This window comes from Astatotilapia calliptera, chromosome 3 (genome assembly GCF_900246225.1).
Source record: "Astatotilapia calliptera chromosome 3, fAstCal1.2, whole genome shotgun sequence".
NCBI classification, from domain to species: domain Eukaryota; kingdom Metazoa; phylum Chordata; class Actinopteri; order Cichliformes; family Cichlidae; genus Astatotilapia; species Astatotilapia calliptera.
Genome location: NC_039304.1, coordinates 8734212 through 8758726, shown reverse-complemented (window position 1 = coordinate 8758726; position 24515 = coordinate 8734212). Strand labels below are relative to the sequence as shown.

The 24515-nt window shown below is 41.9% G+C and overlaps 2 protein-coding genes across 7 annotated transcripts; one reads left to right on the top strand and one right to left on the bottom strand.

Moving 5' to 3' along the window:
• The first annotated feature begins 5312 nt into the window (after window positions 1–5312).
• Window positions 5313–9818, top strand: LOC113018544 (uncharacterized). Of its 4 annotated transcripts, none has more exons than XM_026161626.1 (3): window positions 5313–5476; window positions 6878–7889; window positions 8565–9818. In XM_026161626.1, the coding sequence occupies exons 2-3, from the start codon at window positions 7257–7259 to the stop codon at window positions 8883–8885; spliced, it is 954 nt and encodes a 317-aa protein (XP_026017411.1). In that variant the 5' UTR covers window positions 5313–5476; window positions 6878–7256; the 3' UTR covers window positions 8886–9818. The 4 variants fall into 4 exon arrangements, with proteins under 4 accessions (XP_026017411.1, XP_026017409.1, XP_026017410.1 ...); XM_026161624.1 differs by having other exon boundaries at window positions 5709–7889; XM_026161625.1 differs by having other exon boundaries at window positions 5313–5789.
• Window positions 9819–9894: 76 nt separating this feature from the next.
• Window positions 9895–14573, bottom strand: LOC113018541 (uncharacterized). 3 transcript variants are annotated; one of them, XM_026161622.1, is made up of 2 exons: window positions 14087–14466; window positions 9895–12998 (listed from the first exon to the last, which is right to left on the bottom strand). In XM_026161622.1, the coding sequence occupies exon 2, from the start codon at window positions 12972–12974 to the stop codon at window positions 11223–11225; it is 1752 nt and encodes a 583-aa protein (XP_026017407.1). In that variant the 5' UTR covers window positions 12975–12998; window positions 14087–14466; the 3' UTR covers window positions 9895–11222. The 3 variants fall into 3 exon arrangements, with proteins under 3 accessions (XP_026017407.1, XP_026017406.1, XP_026017405.1); XM_026161621.1 differs by having other exon boundaries at window positions 9895–14167; window positions 14400–14445; XM_026161620.1 differs by having other exon boundaries at window positions 9918–12998; window positions 14400–14573.
• Window positions 14574–24515: the final 9942 nt, after the last annotated feature.

The following is a 24515-nucleotide window of genomic DNA, read 5'->3' as shown; positions in this document are numbered from 1 at the left end:
TGTTTACAAATTTCTTTTACAAGGCTTAACATCACTAAAGTACTATTAAAGCCACACAACTGTGTTTGTCTGGTTTCTCTGTCATTCGTGTACCAGAGCTCTAAGAGTCGTTCTCAGTCTTCTGATACTAGCCCAAATTACTTATTACCTTGGTAATTATCCATTGGTACTTTATGTAACTCCACGTAAGTGCTACACATGCATCAACACTACAATGAGCGGGTGGAGGGAGGTTTGGAGTCTTCTCTCACCCCCATTCTCTGCGAGCTGCTGGAGCGGGGGGGATAGAAGGAGGAGTTGGCCGTCCGACTGCGGTGTGGAGTGTGGGGCCTCCCTGCTGCTGCGGAGTCGGGGCGGTCTGCCTCTCCCCACCGCAGGGAAAAGGGTAACACCACCTGGGTCTGGGTGCTGTTCCCCCCTCCAGGGGCAAGGGTACCTAGACCCGGTTCGTAGAGGTTGAGTGTGGAGTAAGTGCATATGAGAGCATGAGGGTGGGAATGGATGTTTGTATCTGTGTGTGCCTGTATGTCTGTGTCTATATGTCAGGTTGGGTATCAGACGGTCTCTCATTCACCACTCCGCTCCTCGCTCACACACCAGCCGCCTCATTCGCCGGACCTCCACCATCGCCACGGCACAACGGCTACGCCTCCCACCTCGGCTCAACGGAGGCTACCGCGCCAGAGGCTCTGCTGTTTACCCTGGCCGCTTCCTCTTCCCGGAGAAAGCGGCGCACACGCCGCCATAAAACGGACTACTTTCAGCCACTCCCGATGGTGAGCTCCAGTGACTGTTTTTCGCACTCACCATCTGATTATTCACTTAAAACGCACAATAGACTCACTTCTGATTCATGGGGAGTCTCCCTCCTAGACGAGGACGTGGACTGGGAAGAGTTTTTCTGCTCTGCTCCAAAGACTGTAAATAGTGGTGGCAGAAAAACCAGAACAATCCCCAATAAACCTGCCAGTAACACACACACCGTCACTATTTCCACACCCGTTACTCAGTCATTTCCCACCAGCACGACAGCCCAGATTCGGCCTTCCCCTTCAGCCGTTTCACCTCCTCTGATGGCTAGGGCCCAGTCTACACCCACACCAGTGCCAGCTCCCAGGAGGAGGGCAGCTGCGACCCAGTCTACCTCCACACCCGCTTCTGTTTCTCAGGTGGGGCCACCTCCCGTGCCTGTCCCAGCACCCAGGCTGAGGGCAGCCCGAATCCAATCTGACCATCCCCGAGGCCCAGCCGAGGCTCTCCAGCCAGTGCCCTCATGCTCCGGAGGCTCGGAAGAGCTATCCCGCTTACTCACCAGCCCACCACCTGATCCAGCCTTTCACGCACTAGCTTTATCCCTGGTTAGGCTGGCTGAGGTGTCCCCTGCTCAGGCACCAGCCTTACTAGCCCAGGCTGTAGCATTAGCTCCCTCATTAGCTCAGTCTATAGCTCAGCCATCAGCTGTACCAACCTCAGCTCAGCCATTAGCCTCACCGACCTCTGTTTATCCGTTAGTCTCCTCAGTCCAGGCAGTTCACTCACCTGCCCTCCAGTCCCCTGTAGTTCAGTCTCCTCCTGCCCTCCAGTCTACTCTAGTTCAGTCTCCTCCTGTCCTCCAGTCTGCTCCTGTCCAGTCTGTAGTCCAGTCAGTCCAGTCTGCTCCTGTCCAGTCTGTAGTTCAGTCGCCTCCTGTCTCCCAGTCGCCCATCCACCATCCCGTTCAGTTCCCGGACCTGCAGCCACAGCACCCAGAGCCAGCTGTGAGCTCTCCTGCTCCACAGCCGGGGGTTTCCGCGCCTACTGGCCCTGCCTGTCTCCAGCCAGAGGCTGCCGCTGCCTCGCCTGGTCCGGCATCAGACTCAGCCACTGCCTCGCCTGGTCCGGCATCAGACTCAGCTGCTGCCTCGCCTGGTCCGGCCTCAGCTTCGCCTGGACCGGCCTCGGCTTCTGCTTCTGCTTCGCCTGGACCGGCCTCGGCTTCTGCTTCTGCTTCGCCTGGACCGGCCTCGGCTTCTGCTTCGCCTGGTCCGTCCTCGGCTTCGCCTGGACCGGCCTCGGCTTCTGCTTCTGCTTCGCCTGGTCCGGCCTCGGCCTCAGCTTCTGCTTCGCCTGGTCCGGCCTCGGCCTCAGCTTCTGCTTCGCCTGGTCCTGCAGCTGCCGCGTCGTCGCGCCAGCCATGTTCTGGACGTCATCGCCGGCGTCTTCCTCGCGGCCACCCACCAGCTGCCGCGTCGTCGCGCCAGCCATGTTCTGGACGTCATCGCCGGCGTCTTCCTCGCGGCCACCCACCAGACCTGCTCGGTGGCCGCCGCCGACGTCTTCCTCGCCGCCACCCACCGGAACAGTCTCATTTCGACCGCCGTTGCCGCCCACCGGACCGGCTCAGTGGTCGCCGCCGCCGCCTTCCTCGCGGCCGCCCACCGGAACCGTCTCGTCTCGGCCGCGGACCACGTGGCCGCCCACCGGTGCTGTCTCGGTGTGGACTCCGTCCCTCCGTCCTGGGCCCCCTCCGCCCGCCCTGTTCTGGGTTTTTTTTCTCTTTTGGCCGTCGGGTGCCGGCCATTGGAGGGGGGGGTACTGTCAGGGTTCCTGGGTCGGTGACCCAGTGTTTTCAGTTTTGTTCATGTTCAGTTTATTTTGCCACTTCCATGTGCTCACTTCCTGCTTTTCCTGTGTCAGCTCGTCTTGTGTCATTAGCCAGATTATGTTCAGCTGTGTACTCACCGGTCTCTCATTATCATCCTCATCAGTCTGTGTATTTAAGCACTCTGTTTCTACTCGTTCACTGTCGTGTCATTGATGTTATGTTGTCCTTCCCGAGTGTTCCCTCAGTTCAGTCAGCCGTTCAGTTGTCCAGCCAGTCAGTGTCCGTTCGCCCTCTGTTCACCCACTCCCTATAATAAACCTTCACCTACCTGCCAGTCCTGCGTTTGGGTTCCTTCTTCCTCGCCTCCACACAACGCCTGACAAAGGCAAAAAGGAAGGAGAAAGTTCCACTGAAGAAACCTAGGTTTCCAAAGTCCAAGAAGGAAGTCAAAAAAGGTTAATAATTATTATTATCGTTATTATTATTATTATTATTATAATGGAAGTCGTAAGATTTAAAATCATTTGAAATTTGAAACCATTTACATATAAAGCTGCTTTTTTCTTTTTTTTTACACTGTGCGCAATGTCCATGTATTGGTAATTGAATTTTGTGAATTTTTAATATTTTGGAGGCTATTTTTCTTTCTTTTACTTACTGCAGCTGGTCATGATGTAGCTCTCCAGTTCACCAGCAGGAGCATCCAAATGCTGGGGCACCAACTCACTGCTGATATGAAACGATGTTGTCTTCATGCAGCAAGAAGGAACTGTGATAATGATAATGATAATTGAAATATTGATGATATTAGTAATAGTTTTTACTCATCATTTGATATTGTGCAATTTTAGTGTTGAGCAATGAAAAGCATAAATCAGATTTTTTTTTTGTCTGTTGTGTTGCAGATTAAAGACATGAAATATGTGGAATACATTTATTATATATATAATTATAAACTTCAGGGTTAATTTCACAGACGAAAGTAAGAATTACAATAATTTCACATTTCCACAAACACACTTTTATTAAAGTAGCATGATCTAACTGAGGTGTGGAAGACAAAACATTTATAGCATTCAGGTCTCTTGTATTGAATACGTTTATTTTTTTTTTATAATATTGTTGTTATTATTTTATGACAGGATTATGATAAAGAGCTAGTGATGGGATTTCCGGCTCTTTTTAGAGAACCGGCTCTTTCGGTTCGGCTCACTAAAAAGAGCCGGCTCTTTCGGCTCCGAACCGGCTCTTTAGGTTGTTTTGTTGCTTTAATTAATTTATTATTAACAATAATATAAAATTATGCACAAAAGGAATTACTAATGTAAAAAAAAGTGGTTTTATTTATATGTTTATATATAAATATATGCGTTGGCCCCTAGAGACAAAACACGTACAAACTCCAAAACACATTTCTAGCATGAACTGAACTTCCAAAACAGAGCTACTAGATCACTTAAATTACACAATTGAAAGCATGAAAGCATATGTGTATTGTTTGTGTATTTATACACAAGCATTCATATATAGTCAAATAATTAAAAAAAAAAAAAAAAAAAAGTTCATTTACCTGTTATTACCACACACCAAATCTGGTCGTTGGTACTTGCTGGCTTGTGTAGCCACTAGGTAACAAAAGCTCAACACTGCCCCTAGCATCCTGGAGCACTCCTGTTGTCTTTTGTATGTGTTTTGAGTTTTTACGTGCTTCAGAGTTTTTATGTGTTGTTACGTGTTTTGGAGTTTGTACGTGTTTTGGAGTTTGTACGTGTTTTGGAGTTTGTACGTGCTTCAGAGTTTGTACGTGATTTGAAGTTTGTATGTGCTTTGTCTGTAGGGGCCACCGTAAATATACTTTTATTTACTCCACATAAAATGTTATAAATAAATCATATAATACAAAAATCAACTATTCACATTTCAACTTTTAACTATTTAAATTTTCAGCTTTTTCCTTTTACAAATTTAAAGTGACACAACACAAAACACTGCAAACTACAACACAATTAAATATAAATTAAAATATGAAAACAAAAAGAACATGCATATTTTCTGTCATATGGACCTGCATGAATAAACTTTCTGAATCCTTTATCATCCGCAATTGAAAATAGTGATTACTATACCTTTCTAATGTGGTGTTGTTGTTCCTGGCTCTTTCTCTCTCCCTCCTGCTCTGTTCCTGTGTTACTGAGTGTAACTACCGCCCCTCCCCCCTCTTCCCAGCGTAAAGCACAAGGCTCGCATGCGGAGTGAAGCGTAAAAAAAGTGCCAGAGAGAGGGTGAGGAAAAAAAACCCAAAAAAATAAGGCTCGCGTCGTTCACGTCAAAGACCGGGCTCTAAGAGCCATTTCGTTCACGACCGACCCATGACTATAAAGAGTAGCTCCACATTGAATTTTATTCAAGATGACCGGCTGATGGGGAAGAAAAGTAATTAAAGTGATTTTGGTTTTTGGTGCCAGACAGGCTGGTCTGAATATTTCATAAACTGCTGTGTGATTTCTGCTGTACGGAAGAGGATTAGGGCCACAGGAAAAAAAAAAAAAAAGAATTCTGACTTTAATCTCAGAATTCTGACTTTTTTCTCAGAATTCTGACTTTATTCTCAGAATTCTGAGATTAAAGTCAGAATTCTGACTTTAATCTCAGAATTCTGACTTTTTTCTCAGAATTCTGACTTTAATCTCAGAATTCTGAGAATAAAGTCAGAATTCTGACTTTAATCTCAGAATTTTGAGGTGGGCACCTGCAGGCTTCCAGCTTCGGTGACAGCGATGTGTCCAGTTTGGCAGGTGGAGAACTAATTCACTAAATATGGTGGATATAAGTGACTTTTTGCGTGGCCGAGGGGTCCCCGAAGATGCTATTTTATTAATGGAAGAGCAGAAGGTGAGTAACAAAAAAGAGAAATAGTTTGGTGTCTCCTATTTTTACAGGAAAACAGTTACGGTACAGTTACGGTTAGCTGTTAGCATGCTTGTTAGCTTATAATGTTATATAGGAATGAACGTGTTTCACGATGTTACAGTATACTAGGTGAATTGACGTTTTAACTGTTGTTGATCGCAGGATCATCCCAGATGGGTTCGTTGCATTTTATTTTATTGTTCTACTATTTCAGAGTTTTTCAAGGCAGTTAAGCGGAGCTGTGTTACAGATGCTAGCCGCCTGCCAATATCACTGATATATTTGATGTGTACAAGTAAGTTACACTTAGTACAGCGGAGGAGAGAAGCTGTAATGAATGTTTATGCGGATATTTCACTCAGAAAAATGGGTGGCGTTCATACACAGCCACCGACACAGCCCCGGTTGTTGTTCTGACGGTGGCCGACTGACGATCCCCTCACAACATGTTAGCTAACACAAACTAATGTAGTGCATGTAACTGTGTATACGTTAGTGGTACAGTGTCGGAAGAAATGAGCAAACTGTTTATAATGTCAGAATGACATCATCTTTCTCCTATATATAAAAGTGCTGGCTGAGGAGCGCTGCCGGGTTGAACTTTGACCTCGGAGTGACGTGACGTTTGTTCGCACAACCAATAGAAGTGCAGAAAGTCGCAAATCAGGCATATTGTTCGCATAAACACAAAAATAAATAACGAAATAATCCCGATATTGTGCCAAAGACTGATTTACAATGTTACTTTGTGTTCTATGTGTAATACCTTTGCTTAAATGACTAAATGGACTGTGTATTTATGACTCTGCGTTATAGTCTTACATACATAAGTAACATTCATATGTACAGATAAAAATGTACAGAGCTATGTACACAAGCGTGTACACAAAAGTCTACTGCTGATCGAGCTGCTCAGTGGTCGTGCAGTCTCATGCAGAGAGCGTGGAGGTGTTGTCCATGGTGGATGTTAGCTTAGACAACATCCTCTCCTCCCCAGTCTGCTCAGTGGACTTTAGCAGACCGCTAAAGCTGGCCCTCCCGACCAGTTTGTTAAGTTTCCCCCTGTCCCTCTCTGCCATTCCACCACTCCAGCAGACCACAACATAAAAGACAGCAGACGCCACCACAGTGTCGTAGAACATCCTTAGAAGACGTACTACCTACATCATAACCAGAGGATTTATTATTTACTGAAAGGCTATGCCTTAGTTTGCTTCTTTCATTATTGTGTTTCGCCCTGCATAAAATAGATAGCTTTTCTGATAACTACAGTCAATACTCTCCTACTGGCATTAGCGGTGACCTAAGAGGCTTAACTGTAATATTGCTTTGCAGTGTAAATGTTGCAGAAAATGACTGTCTTTTCTTTCTTCCTGTGTGCAGATTGACTGTGACGTCATAGCGCTGATGGATGACGCAACTTTGGCAAACTACATTCCCTCGTACGGAGACCGAATTGCCGTCTTCATTTTCTGCAAAAGCAAGCAACCACTGTCAAAAAGAAAACTAGGACTTCTGCAAAAAGTTCACCTCTCAAAGTGAGAGAAACAGTGGCTGACATGTCAGATTTGGATGACTTAATAAGACTGTATTTCAGACTTTCTTTCAGTAACAAAGAAATACTTTCAATTTTAGCACATATAGTCATCAGACAATTATAAGTGTTCGAACTCTAAAGAGAATTTGTAAAAGACTTGGGCTTTTTAGAAGGAAGAATCAATCAAACTTGGAGGAAGTGCTAGCCTTTGTCCAACAAGAGATCATGACAAATGGACAGATGCAAGGTTATCGTTGGCTACATCTACGTGCAATTCAACATGGATTTGTGGTGTCACAAGATACTGTAAGATGCATAATCAAATTGCTTGACCCTCAAGGTGTGGAACTGAGACGAGCTCGACGGTTGAGAAGACGACAGTACAGCTGCAGAGGGCCAAATGCTCTCTGGCACATGGATGGCTATGACAAGTTGAAACCATATGGTATTGCTATCAGTGGCTGCATAGATGGTTTTAGCCGCTATGTTTTATGGATGGAGGCTTATACTACAAACAGTGACCCTAAATTGATTGCAAGTTATTTTCTGAAAACAGTTTCATGCATCAGCGGATGTCCAGAAAGGTTACGTGCTGACCGAGGTACCGAAAATGGTTGTGTCGAACAAATGCAGATGTTTTTACGGAGAAACCACACAGACAGTTTTGCAGGTGAGAAAAGTTTCCTTTACGGAAGAAGTACGGCCAACCAACGTATAGAAGGATGGTGGGCTACCCTACGCAAACAGAGTGCACAATTTTGGATGAACTTATTTCAAACTTTTCAGGATGATGGCCACTTCACAGGGGATTTTTTGGACAAAAGTCTTATCCAGTTCTGCTTTCTCAATCTTATTCAGGTAAAAGCATGTGCTCATGCTATGTAATGTCTTAGCTGCATAAATAGAAAATATAAATATGGTTAGAACATTTTTTTTCTTTAAATTAAATATGAATTTTATTTCCATTTTAATATGTCTTGATGCATGCTCAATCAGCCAGGTAAGGAATGTTTTTTGACAGAACATTTCTCACACTGAAAACGCTACATCCAGATGAACAGAATCAACTTTTTGGGATTCCATTTTAATACTTTGGAATTGTATTCATGTTATCAGTGGAAGTAACTGCACCTTTCTCAGCACAGGTGCATGGAGCATTTTTTTTTTTTTTTTATTGCCACATGGTTTAAATTACTATGGAGTCTGTTACCTAGTGGTCCTTTGGGCACGGTTTCAGAAAGCAATCCTATCATTTGGTTAATTCTCTATTGAAAATTTATTGTAGAATCATTGCACACTGAGTATAAAGTGTTGGGCTATCTATTCAACAGCAGAATCATGCAGCACCATTCTGTGTCCATGTGCTGTTTAGTGAAAGTGCTCTTTTGTTGTTGCTGCTTGGTTTTACATTAATTAGAGGTCAGTTTCTATGTCTGTTGATTAATGAGTTAATAAGCCTCAACTTTGGCTAAATCTACTGGTACATGGTCTGTTTCATATACCGGTACTTATATTGTGTTGTTTTTCATGTAGGATGAACTTGATGAAGTTGTGAACACATGGAACTCGCACAAAATCCGGCCAAGTGGTAGTGCAGCATCGGGTCGACCAGTAGTAATGTACTCATTTCCAGAGCTGCACAGTGCTGAGGATAGACTGAAGCCTATTTCTATGGAGGATATCACTTTGTGTATGGAAGAGTGTAGCCCAAAAGGTCAACACCCCTGTGATGAAACAGTCTTTGAACTGTGTTGTCTGCTTATGGTAGAAAATGAATGGGATGCCCCAGGAGATCCACTTGGTGCTGCGGATCTGTACATTAGGTTAAGAGAAGAAATACTGCAAAGTATTTAAGGAACTTCAGTGTGTAAATGTACAAATAAATACAAAATATTTCTCTTTATCTTGATAACGTGATTTGATAGTAGGTGCCATGTCTTACAGGTACCTTTTATGCAGGTATTTCTGCACTGCATTAAATGAAAAATGTTTTTCTACATTCACACTACCATTAAACAGAAATGTTTATATATTACTTGAAAAAGCTGAATATTGTGATATTATCAATCAGTTATGAAACACATGTCAATCCTTTTAAAAGGCCATACATTAAACTGCATTTACAAATGTTATATTTTTGATTGAATCATAAGTGGTGTAAACCTGCCTACCAGTAAATTGCAATATACATTTCTGTGTTTTGTTGCCAGACATGTGCATAGTATATAAAATATAAACTGACCAGCTCCCTGCTCATTGTTTTCTGTATCAACCTTTACTCTTAATATTCATGGCTGGAAACCCAGGCACCAGCATATGATATGCTAAGTGCCCGGGTTATCTGTGGTATGTTTCAGCAAACCATAGTAGCATTAACAATTCTAGGTCTTGACAACAGCATGTTTCTATAAACGTATCATTGTTAATATTTAAAGTCGTTATGCCTTTTGGGGAGCTTTTAGTGCAATTATATTAAAGCAAAGCTATTATAATCATTTACCCATATGAAGATCCATCACTTAATTATTAATGTATTTCACTTCTGTTAGTTGTAAGATATTTTAGCTGGTTTTTCATGTAAAATGACCACGAATCATTGCTATACTGATTCAGTGTTAGCTGTTGTATACAAGGCTCCTTCATGATATGAATCCTAAAATTATAAGAAACATACCAAAAATATTTTGACTTTTATTTGTAGTATTCCAGCAACAATGCAACAAAACAGTTCCTGCAAGTGGAACCAAGTTATTGTCCCATTAAGTGCAACATGTTTTACATTTATATTTGTGTATCTTTATGAAATATTTGAAATTAAAAATAAATGGTATTCTTCCATGTTACTGAGCTCATGTGTGGCAGTCTCTTGACTTCTGGCATGTTCAAATAGATATGGAGTTTGATGAACATATTCAAAACAACAATACAAATGTACTGTGTACAGTAACATTTTATTGGAAAAAGTTTACAAGAAACCTGTTCTTTCCAATGCCAATAACATGGCTAAAACTCATAACCGTATAAGCTGCCCTGTAACAAGAATGACTCAACTTTTAAAACAAACTTATAGATCTCATATAGTCTTGTTATGCATCAGTATACATCAGTGACTTACTGTAAAGACCATGAACACTGGCTATTGTGGTATCACATATTCCTTCAGTGTCATCTATGGTATAGAAATAAAAACAAGTGTGAATGACTGAGAACATACATGCATACAAATAAAAATGCATAATTTCTGGCAGTAACAAGACATTTTTTCAGGTGTTAAGATTAATACTATATCTGAGAACATGACAATTTGGCATTACAAAAGGATGCCTGAATAATCACAGTACTTGACCACTGCACTGAAGTGTACAGTGTTTATTTATGATCTCAGTAATCAATAACCATCTTCAAAACAGACTGAATCCTTTAAGCAGCTTGAATCAATTTGATGGATGAATAACAGGTATGCTTAGAAACAATATGACATTAAGAAAATACTGGAATTTAAAAAAATATTTTCACCAACTTTATATGGAACCTTTGTAATCAACAACAAATGCCAAACTTTGATACCTTAACCTACCTTAACTAAAAATTGCATATACTGTAAAGCAAAATGTTTTCAGACATGACAAATGCTAAAGTATAAAATTGTACTTATTCCTTTTACAATACAGTGTTGCATAACAGCATTACTTTTGCGTTATAACTATGTTCAGTTTTAGCCCTGACCTAATAAGAAAATACCATCTGAATGAATTAGTCTTTCTACTAATTACTTACAAAAGTATTTGACTGTGCTGAGCTCTCACACCACACATGGTGCATTAAAGAACGTTTAAGAGCAGTTTAATTATAGTTTATAGATCTTAAGTAATCTTTCTTCATGCTTTTGCTGAAGGTTTCTGTCTTACAGCTGGAAAGCTTGGATTTGGTGAAGACAGCTCTGGATATGGTAGTAAACAGTGTACCTGTTCGTTTTGTTTTGTGACTGTATTATGTAAAACTCAAAATGATAAAAGAAAATGAAATATTAGCCAAAACTAGACTTCTAACAGAGATGAGAAACTTCTCTCTAATTAAAAAAAGTATACTGTATAAGTTCAAAATACATAAAAATACATATTCCTAACATCTCTTTACAGTTATGCTCTAGTGTGCATGAGCAGTTCAAATGTAGCGCATTGCTGTCAGAGTCTAAACAAAATCCATCACCCAGACATTACTTTCAAGAACTGCATTAAATTCAGAACGAAAATCTGGGAAGTTTTCATAGCTGTTAGCTAGCTGCAGAACATTCCCACACGTGCGTCCGACTGGTCTTCTTGTAAACTCTGTCATATCTTGAAATTCCACATAAATACTGTTTGTTACTATAAGGTCAGATCCGGTGCAGAAACGCATAAATTTCTGAAGTTTAATGTTATCCAGCTCTCTGATGAATCTTTTGAGATGATTTTTCACTTCTTTTTGTTGTGGAGTCAAATCCACAGCAAATTTCAGCAGCTGGCACACTTTTTTTGAAGTTGGTTGCAGTTCAGAGAATAACTTGGTCAGTCCCTCTGGACTGAGGGAGATATGGGGGTCGATGATCTCCCGCCAGCAGTCAATAACAAACATTGGTTTTTGGACAAGCTCTTTGTGTGCTATTTCATCAAGGATTGTAGGTAGAGTCTCAGCAGTGATTCTTTTTCTACAGCCATAACTGTCAAGAATTTCCACAAGATCATCCAAGTCAACTGCAGAGAAATCTTTTACTGCTTCCATCAAAACATCACATTCTTGGCTGCTGACAAACTGTAGAAAGTGTGCTTTAAGATCACTGTAAACACCACTGAAAAGCACTTGTTCCATAAAAGGGATTGCAAGTTTATTTGGAAAATACTGACATTCTTGGTAACCTTTCAGGAGTATTCGCCCAACTGCCTTCCATTTTTCAGCAGGAAAATCATGGCGAATGAATGGCACTTTAATGGTTGCACCTAGGGTGCATCGCTCATAAAATTCATGCCAGAAGCATGTGAGTACATCTCTTAGTATTCCTGATCCAGTGCCTGGTTCTTCTGTGTTGTCTGGAAGTATGCGCTTCACATTCAGTGTTTTGGTCAAAATCTCCTCATCAGAGAAAGCAGTAATCATGTCATGTAAAGTGTCAGTATGACGTATGGTGATTGTTATTATGTTCTCTGAATTAGGTGGACTGAGGGGTACAAGAAAACCCTCATAGACTAATGTGTCTTCTGTATCTTCTTCAGCATCAAAAATTGGACCAAAAGTAATTTCTGGATCATCTAAAATTTCTGAACCAGCGATGACTTCATCAAAATTACCCCTGACTTCCCCCACTTGCAATGGATTAATATCACTGCCACTGCTTTCTGAGACAAACACCACTTCAGATGTCTCGCTGGCATCTTCTTCAGGATCTTTTGGTTTTGTTGCAATGTAGAAGCGTAACATTGTCAGTCTCGCTGCCTCATACATATTGCCAATAGACTGGCAGGTATCATCAGTAAGGTGGTTCTGTTTAAAGTCCCAAACCTCAAACTCAAAATCTGTTTCACATCCCTTAGGAGATATGCCATTAGGAAAAAAAAGTTTCTTTCCTTCCTGAAGAATATCTTTTAATCCAGCATCAGTGGCCATTTGAATTTTTCTAGTGCCACCTCCCTGCTTCGCTCTCACCTGTTTGGCTATTTTTCCATCACAATGTATCCATCCTATCTCAACATTGCGTGTTGCTTTTTGCTTCTTTGTCTGTCTTATTCCTGCATCTGTATGTGAAGTGTTCTCCTTTGGACTTTCTTTTCTGGTTTTCATTTTCTCACGAAGTTTTTGCAGAAGTCCTAGTTTTCTTTTTGACAGTGGTTGCTTGCTTTTGCAGAAATTGAAGACGGCAATTCGGTCTCCGTACGAGGGAATGTAGTTTGCCAAAGTTGCGTCATCCATCAGCGCTATGACGTCACAGTCAATCTGCACACAGGAAGAAAGAAAAGACAGTCATTTTCTGCAACATTTACACTGCAAAGCAATATTACAGTTAAGCCTCTTAGGTCACCGCTAATGCCAGTAGGAGAGTATTGACTGTAGTTATCAGAAAAGCTATCTATTTTATGCAGGGCGAAACACAATAATGAAAGAAGCAAACTAAGGCATAGCCTTTCAGTAAATAATAAATCCTCTGGTTATGATGTAGGTAGTACGTCTTCTAAGGATGTTCTACGACACTGTGGTGGCGTCTGCTGTCTTTTATGTTGTGGTCTGCTGGAGTGGTGGAATGGCAGAGAGGGACAGGGGGAAACTTAACAAACTGGTCGGGAGGGCCAGCTTTAGCGGTCTGCTAAAGTCCACTGAGCAGACTGGGGAGGAGAGGATGTTGTCTAAGCTAACATCCACCATGGACAACACCTCCACGCTCTCTGCATGAGACTGTACGACCACTGAGCAGCTCGATCAGCAGTAGACTTTTGTGTACACGCTTGTGTACATAGCTCTGTACATTTTTATCTGTACATATGAATGTTACTTATGTATGTAAGACTATAACGCAGAGTCATAAATACACAGTCCATTTAGTCATTTAAGCAAAGGTATTACACATAGAACACAAAGTAACATTGTAAATCAGTCTTTGGCACAATATCGGGATTATTTCGTTATTTATTTTTGTGTTTATGCGAACAATATGCCTGATTTGCGACTTTCTGCACTTCTATTGGTTGTGCGAACAAACGTCACGTCACTCCGAGGTCAAAGTTCAACCCGGCAGCGCTCCTCAGCCAGCACTTTTATATATAGGAGAAAGATGATGTCATTCTGACATTATAAACAGTTTGCTCATTTCTTCCGACACTGTACCACTAACGTATACACAGTTACATGCACTACATTAGTTTGTGTTAGCTAACATGTTGTGAGGGGATCGTCAGTCGGCCACCGTCAGAACAACAACCGGGGCTGTGTCGGTGGCTGTGTATGAACGCCACCCATTTTTCTGAGTGAAATATCCGCATAAACATTCATTACAGCTTCTCTCCTCCGCTGTACTAAGTGTAACTTACTTGTACACATCAAATATATCAGTGATATTGGCAGGCGGCTAGCATCTGTAACACAGCTCCGCTTAACTGCCTTGAAAAACTCTGAAATAGTAGAACAATAAAATAAAATGCAACGAACCCATCTGGGATGATCCTGCGATCAACAACAGTTAAAACGTCAATTCACCTAGTATACTGTAACATCGTGAAACACGTTCATTCCTATATAACATTATAAGCTAACAAGCATGCTAACAGCTAACCGTAACTGTACCGTAACTGTTTTCCTGTAAAAATAGGAGACACCAAACTATTTCTCTTTTTTGTTACTCACCTTCTGCTCTTCCATTAATAAAATAGCATCTTCGGGGACCCCTCGGCCACGCAAAAAGTCACTTATATCCACCATATTTAGTGAATTAGTTCTCCACCTGCCAAACTGGACACATCGCTGTCACCGAAGCTGGAAGCCTGCAGGTGCCCACCTCAAAATTCTGAGATTAAAGTCAGAATTCTGACTTTAATCTCAGAATTCTGAGATTAAAGTCAGAATTCTGAGAAAAAAGTCAGAATTCTGAGAATAAAGTCAGAATTCTGAGAAAAAAGTCAGAATTCTGACTTTAATCTCAGAATTCTGAGAATAAAGTCAGAATTCTGACTTTAATCTCAGAATTCTGAGAATAAAGTCAGAATTCTGACTTTAATCTCAGAATTCTGAGAAAAAAGTCAGAATTCTGAGATTAAAGTCAGAATTCTGAGAAAAAAGTCAGAATTCTGAGAATAAAGTCAGAATTCTGACTTTAATCTCAGAATTCTGAGAATAAAGTCAGAATTCTGAGAAAAAAGTCAGAATTCTGAGATTAAAGTCAGAATTCTGAGAAAAAAGTCAGAATTCTGAGATTAAAGTCAGAATTCTGAGAAAAAAGTCAGAATTCTGAGAAAAAAGTCAGAATTCTGAGAAAAAAGTCAGAATTCTGAGAAAAAAGTCAGAATTCTGAGAATAAAGTCAGAATTCTGAGATTAAAGTCAGAATTCTGACTTTATTCTCAGAATTCTGAGATTAAAGTCAGAATTCTGAGAAAAAAGTCAGAATTCTGAGAATAAAGTCAGAATTCTGAGATTAAAGTCAGAATTCTTTTTTTTTTTTTTCCTGTGGCCCTAATCCTCTTCCGTACTGCTGTGACATTTAGATGTTAGGGTCAGAACTTAGCACAAAATGACATGGAAGCCTGGATCCATCCTGCCTTGTATCAACAGTTCATGCTGCTGTTGCTGATGTACTTTATATCACTGAGGACCATCTGAGCAGCTATTTAAATGCCGTTGCCTGTCTGTGTTGCTGCTGACCATCTCCACCCCTTTATGAACACAGTGCACCCACCTTCAGACAGATGTATCTAGCAGGATGAAGTTCCATGTCCCAAAGTTTAAATCATCTCAAACTGGTATAATGAACATTAAAAGGAGTTCACTGAACTTAAATGGCCTCCACAGCCACCAGATCTCAAAACAAGAGTGCCTGTAAAAGTCTGCAGCAACTGTGTGATGCTTTGCTATTTAACTCACTGACTTACTCATTACCCATCATGACTCATTACACTGCTGGGGTAATGTTACTAATTATTTTTATTTTATGTTTAAGATTTAGTAATTTGCAGCTGTGGGTGGACAGTGTCTGCAGACTCACATGAAAAGTTAGAGACTGGAAACAAAAAGATCAAAAGAGGAAAAGGTTCTTTACGTCTTCACTGACGAGAGATGTCTGAGAGACTCTTACAGTTATTATTATTATTATCATTACTTGATTTTATTCCTAAAAATATGAATTGTTAGGTACCTTCTGCTCTACCTGAATGCCGCTTATAATAAAAAGCACTTAGATTGCTCAGAGTAGAAAAGTGTAACATAAATAAGAAACAGTACATTTACCAGTTCGGCATCCCAGGTGTTGGTGAGTGAGCTGGATGAAGTAGCTAAGAGTGCAATGCACACAAATGTGGGTTCACTTACACAATGTCTACAAGTAGAGGAAAGTCATAACTTAAATGTGCTGATAACATTGATTGAAGTCATCATCCCTCCCTGATTCTTTAAGGTCTTTATGCGTGTGCTTTCAGTCTTCACATGTCAAGTAGTTGACACAGATTAACTCTGACATCCAGGAAATGCCGACAGCGAGGAAACAGCCGAACCAACAAATGAACAAATTCTTCCTTCTCTTATTTTTCAGGTCATGCATCCTTGATTTCTTTGCTCTCATTTCCTTGAACCTATCAGTATATCTTAGCTCCTCCCACCAGAGAAGTGAGCAAGTGAAGCGAGAAAAACATGTAGAGAGGAGCTAAGAGGCTTTTAACAATATCAGACATCTTTGCATTTGTCATTTTAAAGCAATGCCAGTTAAATATAGCACATCCATCGTTTCGTTACAGCAGAGTATACTAAAGTATTTGGTTGGGTCCGTGTGATAAGTGAGACTTTTAAGTCTGTGCCAGAGACAGAATAATTCTCTCACCCAGGATATACTGAATGCAATTTAACAGTTAAGTTAACACATAAACAAATTCTTCCCCCTCTTTTAATTTTTTTTGGTTTCTACGTCCTTGATTCCTTTGCTCTTATTTCCCCAATCATCAAATTGCAGCTCAGTCCCTCACACATGACAGGTGAGCAGACAAGGTTAGAAAGACATGAAGAGAAAGGAGCTAAGACAACATATATTCATGCTTCTGAGCCATTGAAGCAAAGTCAGTTAAAAATTATGTTTGGCACAGATGCTGCTGTCCATTGTTTTGTTGCAGCACACTCCTACATATTTACAGAGTCCTGTTTCCACTCCCTGTTTGTTATGTCTCTTTTATACATCATTGGTGTAACGGTGGACCCAAGAAATACCAGCCGGAGCGACTTTGACAATGCAGAACTTTTTATTAAACTCGGGGTTGTACGTGGACACATATACTCCCGCGCTCTCTTTCTCTGCTGTCACCTCCGTCTCCGTCTGTCACTGCCAACATATAAAGAGACACAATCACTGTCAGATCCCAGCACACCTGTTCACCCCGCCCCTGCGCCGCCCCGGGAGCTCACTGCGTCACCCCTCCTCTGCAGCTGGCCAAGGACCACACCCACGCCACAATTGGTAAAAACACTTTACTCAGGATATAGTAGATCCTCCAGATCTCCCCTTTCCTGGTGCATTTTAGAAACTTAAACGTGCTTTAAGACGGCACATTAAGACTGATTACTGGGTCACAGCCTGCAGCACAGAAAAGAAGGGAAGGCAATGAATACATAATGAATAGTCCTGTTTTTCATACCTGTTTTAGACAGTAGGGGGAGCAGTTTAATCCTTCATCTGTATTTAGGTATAAGAGAGCCATGTATGCTTTGAGAGATCAGTTATTGTGATGGATTGTAGTTGTTGAACTTGGATGATGAAATCATCTACTTCCTGCAGGGTTAATGATCACCTTCTTTGATTTCTCAAGTGCATTCAAAAATGATTCAGCTGCTGCTAGTGAGAAAAAAGCACAGTAATATCAGTAAACACCACCTCATGGATCACTGACTGCCTGACAGACTGACCAGAGTATTTGAGACTGGGCCGAGCTCTGTCTGATTTAGTGATGTGCAGCAGGACCTCCACAGTTGGACAGTTCTGTCCTGGACTTCAGACATTCAGTACAAGTCTGAGTCAAGACACCTTCAGAAATGCCCTCATGCCTCTGCAGAGGCTGGATGTATTGGTGATGGCAGGAGGAGGAGTGTGAAGCACTGGTGGATGATTTTGTGATGTGATCTGGAAACAATCATCAGCTGGGGAGAAGTACAAGTACCTGGTACATGTAGTACATGGAACAGGCTGAACTGGAAGATCAATACAGAGGCTGGATACAAAGGAAATGAACAGACTTTTATCAAGTAGCGAGAGCCTTCAACATGTGCAATGCTGTTTCTGTAAAGCAGAATAAATATGTTGATAATTATTAAATCGTTTAGAAGAGAGAGACTTAATGTTTAATGCTTGGTAAAAAGTAAATGGCCTGTATTTGTACCCAGAAAGGGTCATCTGGGGAAAAGGAGGATCGCATTTGTCGGCCGCGGTTGTCGGCGCCTGTGCGTACCTGTGTGTGCTTGTAAACGCGACAATGGCGGAGGAGCGCGGCTAAAAAAAACTTTTAAATATTACTTTTTCTGGGTCACAAAATAAACTTTTAAGATATTTTCAGGCGAAAATGTAGCTTTGTAATGCTCAAATATGTACTTAATTTATCAAAACATCACATATTTGCAAAAATGCTCTGACGTTTTTGGAGACATCTATTTTTTTTTTAAATGCTTTGAGGCAGCTTTTGAACATCTGTGGCATCTATTAATGTCAAATCTAGCCTTTCTTTAACAACATAAGCAAACTGCTTTTGTATTTAACCACTTTTCTGTTTAATTACATTTTAAATAATAATAATAATAATAATACAATAGTATTTATTTTGTTAAAAAAATGTATTTAAAAACAGGTTTTGTTGTGAAAGCTATAATCCAGATTAGTGGCCTGTTAAATGGATAAAGTCTAGATTGGCTTTATACTTGAGAATAGCTTGCCCTCCTAAAGAATTAAGTTAAATTCCAGAGTTGAATCGTAAGAAACATTATGTTACATATAAACCCTGCCATATGTTAGATCTGGTCATTTTGCTTATTAGAAACTTTACATATTGGAAGTTAACTTTTAAAGAGCATGTAATGATTATATTTAAATTAGGTGGTCTTTTTTAAAAACACATATCTTTAGGCCTAAACTGACAGTGCCAATACCACACATTCAGACACCATCAGTAGATGGTGTTTTGTTTTTTTTTTTTGTTTTTAGTCTTTAATGGCTTTTAATGATTCTGAAAAAATGAGAAATCAGGAGGATAGATACTGGCATTTCAGCACAAAGACTGGTTTATATTTTAATCTTACAGTTGTTTTGATGGCTGACTCTATTATTTCCTGATAAAATCTGTAGGGAAGTGTCCAAGCAAGCACGTCTTTTTTTTTTTTTTTTTTTTTGCCTGTCCCATTTGGTTCTTTAGCCATCAGAATTGTTGTCTGAAGACCAACAAGGATACCCAATGGATTTACTTTGCCAAATGGATCATCGTGGCATTGCCGTATTGGTCCATTTGATCGACCTTTTTTTTTAAATTATTTATTATATTTTATTTTCAGATGTTACAGACGGGACAGACATGAGTGAGGGATAGGAAAGGGAGCGAGAAAGAGGAAGGAAAAGAAAAACAGAAGGGGAGAGGGACAGTGAGAAAGGGGGGGAGAAAAAATATATAAATAAAAAAATCTCCTGGATCACCTGTTGAGAGAAGAAGAATAGAAAACAAGCAACAAAAAAAACTAAAGCAACATACTAAACACAACACCATCGCATTAATCTAGTTAAGTGTAAACAGCAGTAAATGCTAAATATTCAATGTTGTTGTGCTTTGAAGTAGCAGCCAAGAAAGGTGTAATTTAAGTCTACGAGCAGTGAACACCCGTGTGCATACCTGTGTGGATCAGCGCGCTAGTATTCAAATAGTTTCCACATGTAATGGTCTGCAAGAGGATGTAGCGAGCCATAGCCCCGTCCCCCAGGGCATGAAGCAGGCATGGAGGAGATCCAGGCCCCAGACATCCAGAGGCCTCAGAGTGCGAGAGCCCAAGGAGGACCACCGGAGGGGCATCCGTGCCACCCTCATGGGAAGGGCTGAGGATCCCCAGACGAGGCGTCACCCAGTAGCCACCGAGCAGAAGCTAGAGGGGGCTGCACCGGCGAGCCCGCTGGCTCTGCCGGCAGCCAGCTGTGCCAGAGTGAACCGAGCCGCAGGCCCAGAGGCCGGAGGCCCAAGGGCCCCCCGCACCCCGGAGGAGGCCTGACCAAGCAACAGGCGCCAGGCCCTGCCAGGTAGCCACTGGGAGTAAACCGGTACATACCTGAGTGCCCAGCCCCGGACACCAAGAACCACCAATGCACCGACCCCTGAGGGCATCAGTCACCGGCAGGGAGTGTGGTGAGGGGAGATAGGCCTTGGAGGGCCTGGGAGTTCCCAGAGAGGTGGAGTCTAAGACCCAGCCTGACATATAGACACAGACAAACAGGCACACACAGACACAAACATGCATTCCCACCCTCATGCACACATATACAAACACTCAGCACTCACCCAACGTAAGGATTGACATAAATGGACATGTACACACAATCACACTCCCCAAACATACTCTATACCCCGGGTCCAGGTACCCTCTCCCCCAGAGGGGGAAACATAACCCAGACCCAAGAGATGTTACCCTTCCCCCCGGGGTGGAGGCAAGCAGACCGTCCCAGGCTCCACAGCAGCAGGGAGGTCAATCGGACAGCTAACATCTCCTCCCAGCCCCCCCGCCCCAATGGCTAGCAGAGAACGGGGGTGTGTGAAGACCCCATAGCTCTCTCCTCCCGCTCATGTGTAGTGTTGCTGCGTGTTGTTCTAAAGTGCATTTAAAACAAGGGAGAGCATGGTGCTGCTGCCAGAGAGCAGCAGGTGTTAGCACGGCCCCTCCCGAGAACCCTCAATGTCTACATGGATTTAAAATTGAGAGGTGGGCACCAGCGCCAGAGGTAGGTTTGAGTACACAGACCATCCACTGGACGCCGTTAACGTGCCCACCCTCAAGGCCCTATATATATATGTGTGTGTGTGTGTGTGTGTTATGAGAGTGTAAGTAATGTGGATGTCTAAGTTGTGAGATAAAATTGAGGCACAGGTGGCCAGAAGGGGACAGAGGGGGGGGGGGGGGGTGTCTCCCCTGCACCCTTGTGACACACCCGCACCCCAAGGCCCTACCTGTGTGGGTGAGTATGGTGGAGTGGAAAGAGGGAGGTAGCCGGGGATGGGGAGGAAAAGGAGGGAGGGGAGGATGCCCCTCCCTAGGGCCAGCTCCCCCGCTGACCCCAGTAGGCACCCCGTCCTCTGGTACCCACCAGGGCAAGGGAGCCCAGGTCCAATCAGACCGGGGCCTACGGTAGCACTGCCAAGCCCCACAGGACCCGGGGCAGCCCACCCTACCCCACCGCAGAGGAAACTGTACCCACCCCAACATTCAATCGTCTCCCAGACTACACAAGACAACAGACATCCAGGTTAAGTTTATTCTCCACCTCTCTTATGTCTCTCCCCCACCTGCAGAGTGGACTCCTGCAAGGATGGAACAACCTCCCCGCCAGTTGAAGAGCCCCCCAGTTAGGCCAATGCACAAGAGGCCCCCTGCACCAGGGCTGAGCCCCCGTGCACCCACCCGCTCACAACCTCGGTGACACACCGACGAGGACCGAAGCCCCCAAGGCCCAGCCAGAGCCCCAGCACGGAGGCGAAGCACCCCCGAACCCCAAACCCCCACGCCTGCCCCGGATCCACTCAGGGGCATCCAGGCCACCAGGCCAGTAACCTACGTCCACCAGTACAGACCATCCTCCAGCCCCGCTGCACGCAGCCACGAGGAGAACAACCTCTAAGAGCGACCAGAGCCACTAACCAGGTTATGAACACAACCCCCGGGTTAAGCCCTCCAGGGATAACGTCTCTAGGGGTTTGCATGGGATTAATGAAGACTCCGTTATTTTTAGAAACTCCCACCATGCTGTCAGAGAAAAGTTGATGTTGATACTTTTAAAGCATTCATGTCTTTTGAAGTTTGAGCTAATAAATGGTAGGTCTGAAATCTCTAGATCCTTGCATAGTGCCTGTTCAACATCTAGCCAGGGCTCATCTAAGAAGGTATGTTTTAACCATTCTGAGATGAACTGAAGCCTGTTGGCTAAGAAGTATTGGTGGAAATTAGGCAGATCTAATCCTCCTCTATCCTTGGTTCTTTGTAGCGTTTTTAAGCTGATACGCGGGGGTTTATCTTTCCAAAGGAATTTGGAAATATATGAATCCAGAGATCTGAACCAATCTTGTGATGGTTTGTTAGGGATCATCAAAAATAAGTAATTTATTTTTGGCAAGATCATCATTTTTATAGTGGCGACCCTTCCCATGAGTGATATGGGTAAAGATTTCCATCTAGTCAGATCGCCTTCTACTTTCTTTAGAAGTGGGATGTGGTTTAATTTAGTTAAGTCTGAAAGCTTAGGAGAAACATTAATACCTAAATATTTAATATTTCCAGATTGTAGTGGGGCAGAGGAAGAATTATGGAAGGAGCAGTTAATGGGAAGAACTGTAGATTTTGGCCAGTTAATTGAGTAATCTGAAACTCTTGAAAACCAGTTTATTAGAGTAATTACCTCACAGAGGTTGGTTTGTGTGTTTTGCAGAAAAAGCAACACATCATCCGCATAGAGACTGATTTTATGTTCTATGTTCTTACATTTTATGCCCTTAATTGTTGTAGCCTGTCTAAATGCTGCTGCTACAGGTTCGATAAAAATTGCAAAAAGTGAAGGGGAGAGTGGGCATCCCTGCCTGGTGCCCCTCAGGAGACAGAAGCTGGAGGATGTCTGGTCATTTGTTCTGATACGAGCTGTTGGGGGATTGTATAATATTCTTATCCAGTTTATGAAAGAGTTTCCAAAACCAAATTTGTGTAAAGTTGCGAATAAAAATTTCCAGTTAACTCTGTCAAATGCTTTTTCTGCATCTAGAGATAATATTATGGTTTCGATGTTTTTATTGTATGAGTAGTCTATTAAATTACGTAGTCTATGAGTGTTTGTTGAGGAGTGCCGACCTTTTATGAAACCAGTTTGGTCAGGATGAATTAAGAGGGGGGTTATTTACTCTAATCTCTTTGAGAGAGCTTTGCAGATTATGTTAAGGTCTACGTTTAAAAGAGAAATTGGACGATAGCTTGAGGGAAATAAAGGGTCTTTGCCTGGTTTTAGCAGGAGACTAATGTTGGCAGAATTCATATTTGGTGGTAGTCTGCCCTTTTCCTCGATTTCCTGCAACATGCTGTGGAATACTGGTGCCAGAATTGTCCAGAATTCTTTGTAGAATTCTGCAGGGAAGCCGTCTGGACCTGGAGCCTTAATATTGGGCATACTTATCAGGGCTTCCTGGAGTTCACCTGGCGTCAGTGGTGAATCCAGTGCGATTGCTTGACTGTCTAGTAATTTTGGAAGAGTTACGTTGTCAAGAAACAAATCAATTTTATTTTTAGATGGGTTTATTTGTGGTGAATATAAAGTTTCATAGAAATCCCTAAAAATGTTGTTTATTCTTCCAGGGTCATATATTGTGTTCCCCGATAAATCTTTAGCAGCACATATAGTTGTTTTTTCTTTATTTATTTTTAACTGGTTAGCTAGAAATCGACCTGATTTGTTACTGTGTTCAAAAATCTGCAAGCGAAGTCTTTGTATAAGGAATTGTGTTTTTTTTATTAATAATTTCATTTAATTCTAGTTTTGTCTTGCGTATTTTGTTCAATGTTTCCTGATCTTGGTCGCACGCGTAGGCTTCTTCTAGTGATTTGATGTTTTTTTTCTAATTCCTGAATATTTTTGTTTTCTTCTTTCTTTTTGTGTGATGAGAAAGAAATTATTTTACCTCTCATCACAGCTTTCCCTGCTTCCCATAGAACAGAAGCAGATATTCCGGGAGTGTCATTAAAGTCTAAATATGAAGTCCATTCCTTTTTAAAATATTTAATAAAGTCTTCATCTTTAAGCAGTGATGTATTGAATCTCCAGTTTTTACTTGGCGTAGTATTATTCTTGTGCATTAGTATTAAAGATACAGGAGCATGATCGCTGACAGCTATAGGATGAATCTCAGTGTCTTAAATGTCACTCAGCAGTGAGCTGTTGACCAAAAAATAATCCAGACGAGAGTAGGAGTGATGAACATGTGAGAAAAAAGTATATTCCTTACTGTTGCGGTGAAGGGAGCGCCATGCATCGCGAAGGCCAAAGTCGCTCATATACTGTTTGATTATATTTGTGGATTGCCAATTGCGCTGAGTTCCTGTTGTATTGAGCCTATCCATTTCTTCATTTAGTCCAAGGTTGAGGTCGCCGCTAAGAATGAGTGTGCAATCGAGGTGTTCAGAGAGTGCACTAAAAAATCCGTGGAAGAATGGGGGTTCATCAACATTTGGACCATATATACTTACAATACATAGTTTTTTGTTCAATATTGATAGTTTAATAATTAGAAATCTACCCTCTGGATCTATAACTTTATCGAGTACTGTAAAATTAACATTTTTATGTATTAAAATTGCTACTCCCCTTTGTCTAGAATTATATCAGGCTGCAAACACGTTAGGAAACTCAGGTGTTTTAAGTTCGTTTAAACCTGTGACAGGTCTGTGAGTTTCTTGTAATAAAACAACATCTGCCTGTAGTTTTTTTTAAGCTGGTTAAATATCTTTAACCTCTTTCCTCTGGAGCCAGCTCCATTTACATTCCATGTGACAAACC